This window comes from Siniperca chuatsi, linkage group LG11, assembly GCF_020085105.1.
Source record: "Siniperca chuatsi isolate FFG_IHB_CAS linkage group LG11, ASM2008510v1, whole genome shotgun sequence".
NCBI classification, from domain to species: Eukaryota; Metazoa; Chordata; class Actinopteri; order Centrarchiformes; family Sinipercidae; genus Siniperca; species Siniperca chuatsi.
Genome location: NC_058052.1, coordinates 27,663,764 through 27,671,457, shown reverse-complemented (window position 1 = coordinate 27,671,457; position 7,694 = coordinate 27,663,764). Strand labels below are relative to the sequence as shown.

General features: G+C 43.8%; 1 protein-coding gene across 1 annotated transcript; it reads left to right on the top strand.

The window, feature by feature from the left end:
• Window positions 1-3,066: 3,066 nt before the first annotated feature.
• On the top strand, window positions 3,067-7,181 carry LOC122884887 (D(1)-like dopamine receptor). The gene has a single exon (XM_044215360.1). It carries the CDS (start codon window positions 3,673-3,675, stop codon window positions 5,170-5,172), a length of 1,500 nt encoding a protein of 499 aa, XP_044071295.1. The 5' UTR covers window positions 3,067-3,672; the 3' UTR covers window positions 5,173-7,181.
• The last annotated feature ends 513 nt before the right edge of the window (window positions 7,182-7,694 follow it).

Below are 7,694 nucleotides of genomic sequence, written 5' to 3'. Positions count from 1 at the left end.
CAAGGAAACAACTATACACAAGTCAATCACTTGTGTTCTAGGGACTTACACACAGTAACGGCAACTAACACTAGCCTGAAAGTGTCCCACTAATGTTGGTCGGAGCAGTCTGTGAGATTAAACGGCTCGGGCTGGTCAGCAAATACTACTGCAAGGTTTCCCCTGACATTTCACCTTAACACGCTGTTATGGCTATCACGTTAGCAAACAACTGCTCATTTATACAACCGACAGACTCAGAGCAACAGCATCGTCCTGTTGGAGTCGTGTTTGTGTGCACCGGATGAATGTAAGCTCCGTGGAGCTGCAGTGTCGGTGACAACACTCTGTGGGTTCATCACAAAAAAGGATACCAATCCACACAACACTGATTAATGTAGCTTTGACTATAACCACATTTACTCTACATTCCTGCTCACCATTTCCCAAAACTATTAGCTTTCAGATTGGTTTTTGTACCTCACAGGCAGCCATTGCTTTCAGTGTATTAGTACACTGAAACTGAAACACTGAAAATTAAAACTTGCCTTAGATATATAATCCATCAACAATAAACAATGCATTGACTTTATTTCATTTCATTTTGTTGTCATTGTGACTGAAACCATCTTGAAAGCTCTCAAGAATGCTTCCAACAGCTGCTAAACAGCAACCCTTATCATCTAGTAGTAATAATTAGTTCCAGTATGCTGAGGTCCACAACATGTGTTCATCAGATGATCTGATATATAAAAATGAACTTATGAGTAACTGAATAACTGCTTACTTTGTGTTGGAGTATCGAGACACAGCAGCAGACAGGTGGCGCCATCTGGTGGCTGCATCTGTGCTTTGCCTACTGTGACAAGTGAAAATCTCTTGCTGTGCAAAATATCTATTGCAATGTCCAAAGTCACGTCATCATCTCAGTTATTATGACTTTGGGTTTAAACCAGCTTTATATCCAGACTTTGAGTTGATGTAACGTCACTCATAGTTATATACTGAATCTGCACTGAAGCTAAATTAAATCCATCAGCTCTTATTGAGTTCATTAAATCGATATTAATCACAGAGGAGATGCAGGTGATCAGATGAAGGACAAAAGGAAGGTTTCAGAGTCTTCTACTGTCTCCCTACAGGCATCATTTTGCAACTGTAGTCAGTTGAAATCAGTCAGAGCGGTGATGATTCAGGACAGCTGTACTATGAAGACGTTCCGCTCAACTTAAATGACAACTTCTGTGTTTTCACAAAATAAGTTGGGAAAACTTACTGAGTTGCAAAGCCTGCTGTGTTTTCAGAGTTAAACATATGGTTCCCTGTACAGAAATGACGCCACGGTCAGTGTTTGATGTGCAAATGTGAGGCCATTATTTTGGGTAACCACAACAATAAAAGCCTTGTTAAGTTTGGTGCATGAAAACGAATGCCTTTGCTTCCTTTCTTCAAAGCAGACTGTCCTTGGCTTAAATAAAAGTTGATTTTGTGAATGACTTTCTGCTTCTGCCACTTTGGAAAAGAAAAATGTTTGAACTGTAAGGACTCTCTGTGAAAACAACTATAGCTGGACGAGAAACATTGTCCTGATAAAACACTGAATCCCTTTTTCCCCCTGTGATCTTCTGAGACTGTCGGGTCTCATCGAGCTTCATCGGTGCTTCTCTCTCCAGAAGGCTGCTGTTTAAAACGTTTCTTCTTCTCTGATGCATTTTTCCTTCTATGTGTGTTAAATCGTGGTGTGACTAGAAGCCCTCATTCAATGACACCTAAACCTGAACTGAACCATTTTACTGATGATGTTTTAAATCGGTGAAACACTTTCACAAAGAAGAGAAAGACCCACCAACTGCTAGATGCAAAGCTGAGGTGAGTTTTGTTTTTTTGGTTAAAGCACATATTCTGGGTACTGTCCCTCTGAACCCGCTGAGACAGATGCAGAATGTATTGTCTCTCAGCAGTGTTGAATAAAACTGCTCCAACCAGCAGAGGGCCTCTGAACAACCCACAGGATTATCTGCCATTTGTTTCAAAAGAATATTGTATTTAATGTTCTTTAATGGTTCCATTCTGTATAAGCAACACATGCATTCAAATAGATAATATAATAGATAATAGGCCCGGTATCACACCAAAGCGTGTAACACACACGCCAGCCCACCGTGGCAGTGTCACGTTTTGTGTTTTACTGAGCTGTCTGTGGTGCTGAAGTGTGTGTGTGTGTGTGTGCCTATGTGTTTAGCTGTGTGTTTTCCCCCCGTTATGCATACCATGTCGCTCAAGGACAGTTTAACATGTAGACAGGAGGTCAGGAAGAGCCGGGGAATCAAACCTCCAGCCCTAAGAACTGTCTGGAGTCCGAAGAGGCTCGATGGAGCAAGCAGCTTACGCCCCCCACCAAAATAAAATCACTACTGAGAAAGAGCTGCGTTCATGGACATATAGAAACTATGAATCTGTTTGGAAGGTGGAGATGAACACTGTAGACAGGGTTGCAGCCACTGTTACATGTTAGTATGTAGGACATGTAGGTCATGTTTTGTTGCTTATTGTCTGCGAAATTCAGAGAAAAAGCACCAACAGGACCATCAGCGTCGGCTGAAAGAACTGTTTTAATCATCTTATTGGTATTCTAGTCCAGTAGTTAAATAAAATAAAAGTAAATCACAGAGGACATGTATCATGATGAAGTGAAACATGTGTTTCCTTGTACTGCAGCCAGCTGCTGCTGAAAATAAATGATACTTTCTGTTCTGCCCACTTGTCTCTGCAGTTTAAGTGTCAGGCTGAGTGTGACACTGCCTGTGTATCTGAAGAGGTGACGCAGATCCTGTACAATTTGAATGCAATAATGGTATTGTGGCAATCAGTGTGTTAATATTGTTAAGGCATGATGTCACCTCACTACCCTTTGTAAATAACTGCATAACATTTTTGTCCCTGCTGTTATGATCACAAGACAAAATGTAAGAATAATATAAACAAAAATCCCCTTAATAGTCATATTTATCTTCTGTTCTTTATTGGTCGCTTGTTTATTTCTCGCACGAGAGCAACTGTGTTGCCAACAAACCTTTTTCCCTCCGAGATAAATCGTGAACATGATCTCATACTGATAATTCAGACATGAACTTTTCCTTTGGGATCGCGTTTTTATTCAAAGCTGAAACAATGTGCAGTGAACTGACGACAGTAATCTATTACCTGTGCTGAGGAGGCAACGAGCCCCACCTGACTGCGAGTCTGAGCGCATGACACCAAGAGAGGTGAGTCCACTCTCAGTCACACTGGGACCAAAGACCGGAACAGAGACCTCCCCACCCCCTGCGGAGACACAGTTAGTAGGCCTATCACTGCTATTCATTTATCATCACAGTCATTTTTTTATTATTTCAGTCATTATTTTATTATTACATTTTTATTATTTCAATTTCCGAGGATAAGTACTCGAGGAGCACTTTTCTGGGTATTGGTTTGCCCTTCTGCTGTCGGAGGACGGATCTCAATTTAAAAAAGACGCATATAAATGAAGATGCAACAGGATTTTTCCTCCCGTACTGTTTTTATTCTTCACTGAGAGGTCAGAGGATGGTCTGTGCGGCAGGAGCCGCTGGAAAGAAGAGAAGCGGATTTACACGTGGATACTAATGACTTGTCAGCACTTTTAAAATCACTCTCTCGGTGGAAAAAAAAATGGAAAACTACACGACGTGGAGTAATTTCACGCAAGTTCTGTCGGAGCTGGACGGGACGGGCGGCGGGGAGGAGGAGGAGGAGGGCGGCGGGGAGGAGGGCGGCGGGAGCGGGGCAGGGAGCGGCGGACTGCGCGTCCTCGTCGGCTGCGTCCTCTTCCTGCTCATCGTGTCCACGCTGCTCGGGAACACGCTGGTGTGCGCTGCCGTGGTCCGGTTCCGCCACCTGCGCTCCAAAGTCACCAACTTCTTCGTCATCTCGCTGGCCGTGTCCGACCTGTTCGTGGCCGTGCTGGTGATGCCCTGGGAGGCCATCACCGAGGTGACCGGCACGTGGCTGTTCGGACGGTTTTGCGGGGTCTGGATCGCCTTTGACATCATGTGCTCCACAGCCTCCATTTTGAACCTGTGCATAATCAGTGTGGACCGCTACTGGGCCATCGCCAGCCCGTTCAAGTACGAGCGGAAGATGACTCACCGGGTGGCGTTTGTCATGATCGGGGTGGCGTGGACGCTGTCGATCCTGATCTCCTTCATCCCAGTGCAGCTCAACTGGCACCAGGCCGGGGAGGAGGAGGAGGAAGAAGAGCTGAAGGAGGAGGTGGGGGAAATGATGGCCATCAGTGGCAGGAACTTCACGAACAGCAGCAACACCAGCACCTTCGCCAAGAGCTGCGTCGCCAACCTGAACAAAACCTACGCCATCTCCTCCTCCTTCATCAGCTTCTACATCCCAGTGGTGATCATGATCGCCACCTACACCCGGATCTACAGGATTGCTCAGACCCAAATCCGCCGGATCACCTCTTTGGAGAGGGCGGCGGAGCAGGCACAGAACCAAGGCCATGGTGTGAACCGGAACCACCAGCAGCAGCACAGGCCCAATGAAGAAGCCTCATTGAAGTCGTCGTTTAAGAAGGAAACCAAAGTCCTGAAGACGCTCTCCATTATCATGGGGGTGTTTGTCTTCTGCTGGCTGCCATTCTTTGTCCTCAACTGCACGGTCCCGTTCTGTGACCCGCCCTGTGTCAGCGACACCACCTTCACTGTCTTCGTCTGGTTCGGCTGGGCCAACTCCTCCCTCAACCCGGTCATTTACGCATTCAACGCAGACTTCCGTCGGGCCTTCACCACCATTCTGGGTTGCAACCACATCTGCTCAAGCAACGCGGTGGAGGCTGTGAACTTCAGCGACGAGCTTGTTTCTTACCACCATGACACGACACTCCACAAGGAGGCGCTGGTCCCTGCGCAGCTGCAGCAACATCCTCGCACCATTAACGTCGGGTCCGACCACCTGGAGGACATGAGCGCTCAGTTTGATGAGGAATCGATCATCTCCAATAGTTCCCGGAGCCACAACAGACTGCTGCTGCTTCCTGCCACCGTCCAGCTCGAGGATGACCCGGAAATCTCCTTGGAAACGATCACGCCGTTCACCTCGGCCGCGGGCCTTGAGAGTGATGCTCTAATACCAGGACAAGTCCACCAGGATGGATAGGACAGACTGATAGCCATAAACAGGAAGTTAGGCTGTGTTGCCTTGAAAATAAAAACATAAACTTCAGTTCAACTGTAATCAAACTTGTCCTCCACAGTCTTTTGATTAATTTGAACTAATGGAGGACTTTAAGACCTTATGATAACCCAGCTGATCTTCAAAACCTGAAGAAACACAACACACGAGAGAGACTTGATTGTACAGCCTAACCTTCAGATAAAATGCCAATATCAGTAATTATTGAACTTTTTCTTTGTGACTGAGGGACTGTTTCGTTTAATTTTTGTGTTTGAACTTTTTTAAATGGAAGCAGATTTAGTTAGTGGACCTAAGTGACACAGTAAGGCTGGAGATTAAATGATGATTTTTAGGGAATTGATCCTAATTTATTATACAGCACAATTGAATGTTTCAGTTCTTCAATTTCTGCACTGTATGTAAATGTAAAAAATGGTGTCTGCTGTTTTCATGATAAAGGCTGATACAATGAGTCAAGGTGAAGGTTTAGGTTAAAGGAGTAAATTCAGTCTTTGAAACAAAAGAGACATAAAGCCGTGTTGTTTCAGACTGTGCTTCCTTTTGAAGGCGGCGTCCAGTGAAGGTCGAGCCTTTGGGCTGGACGAAGTGTTCATGTTGAAACGCAGAGTGAAGAAAGCGTTCTGTGTGAACAGAATTAAAAGGAGGAAACTTCAAAGTTCAGAAGCACCTTCAAAGGACAATGCCAGTAATTTTGCTTCTTTTAGCCTTTTAATCCAAATTGCCTATATTACAAATTATAGACAACTATATATCAAAGAACACCATAATATTTTAGTGAGGTTCTCTGCTTTCCCGAAGGACAGTCATTCCAGTATAGGGGTATAACGGTACACAAAATTCGTGATTCGGTATGTACCTCGGTTTTAGGGTTATGGTTCGGTACAGCAGGGAACTCCTACAGCATTCGTTATTACTTTGGCACGGTCAGAATCTGCAGTGACTTCAGCTGAACGATGTCCGAATCCAGTCTGACACTAATCGTTGCCCATTTTCGCTGTAACTAACCGGGAAACCGTAATGCTCCCATACAACGGATCTAAATGTCACGGGAGGATCCTCCAGCTCTGGTCTTGTGTTTGCCATTCGCAGGCACTTCATGAGCTTGGCTAACTTGGCTAACCGGACTAAGCCGACTAGCATGCTACAGCTGACAGACAACAACTGGTGCGCTGCTAAATCTTTCAGAGTAAAACTTGTGCTCTAGAATTTCTGTTCTGTGCATGTGAGTCGACATATGTAGACTATTTTGACAGAAACTGCTTGGGTCACATGGCGTACCGAACTGAGGAAATCACACACCGGACCGAACATCCTGTACATACGGTTCGGATCGAATACACGTATTGTTACACCCCTACTCCAGTGTATGCAAGAATTTAATTTGCAGGAACTCGCCCTGGACTGTCACTGTTGGTGCATTAAAGGATGATCCAGCATCTGAGAACTGAGAGATGGCTCCTGTAACAGCAGCCTTTTTGATCAAATTCTCACTAGTGATTTTTACTTCTGGATTCAGTTTTCTTTCAACAGAGTGCAATCGTTTTGGTAGTCAATTATCAATTATCAGGTGTTGGAGCATGTAATGTGACCCAAAAAATAAAGTTTACTGAATGTTAACTGTGATAGACAGATTACCTATTTTGAACAAATATAAAATCTAATTTTCATAATTTTCTGAAATTAAGTGAAATCAGTGGCAGCCCAAAGGAAGGAAATCAATCTAAAATTTGTGGTATTTTTGGAATTTTTTTTGGGTGGTAATTCAATCGCATATATAATTTGTAGTTATTGGGCTAAAATGCAGAATTATGGGCATGGCCCTTTTAAAATACTGATTAGCTTTGCAACAAGGTTAGTAGTTAACAGTTAGTTAGTAGTTAAAGTTAATTAGTGCAAGATTACTGCAGAAGCTTCTTGTATGTATGAAAGGACTGTTGAGGTTGTTAATAAAGATTGGGTTCACAACAAAAGCAGTTATTTTTTTAATGTTTTTTATTTAATAAGGGACAATGCACATTAATTAACATGAACACTTCATCATGTAAATGTGCCAGATTTAGCCATACTGGCTAATTTTCATCTGCAGGTCCCCGGCAGGTTGATGGCGTATAAAAAACATTAAAAGAAAACATACAAGAGCACATAAGCACAGACAAATAGTAAAACAATGACATAACCACTGCCTCAGATGATGACAGCATGTTTGATTGTCCAGTAACCATTGTTTTATAGATTTGGAGTTGACAGATGTGATGCTCCTTAGTCCTGTTGGTAAAGTGTTCCAGGTATGTGCTGCTCGACAGGAAAAGACTGGCTGCCCAAACGTACCTTTTCTATACGGTATTTTACAATCCCCTCTGGGATTAGCTCTGGTAGAGGGAGGGCCAGACCAGGAACAGTTTGAACACCAGTTAAATATCTGCAAATTTGATCCCGTTTTCCCAGTTTAAGAAACGATAGTTGTGTTACAATGATGATATGAA

Excerpts from the sequence above, each read along its gene's own strand:
- LOC122884887 (XM_044215360.1), top strand. The coding sequence starts at position 3,673 with ATGGAAAACTACACGACGTGGAGTAATTTCACGCAAGTTCTGTCGGAG.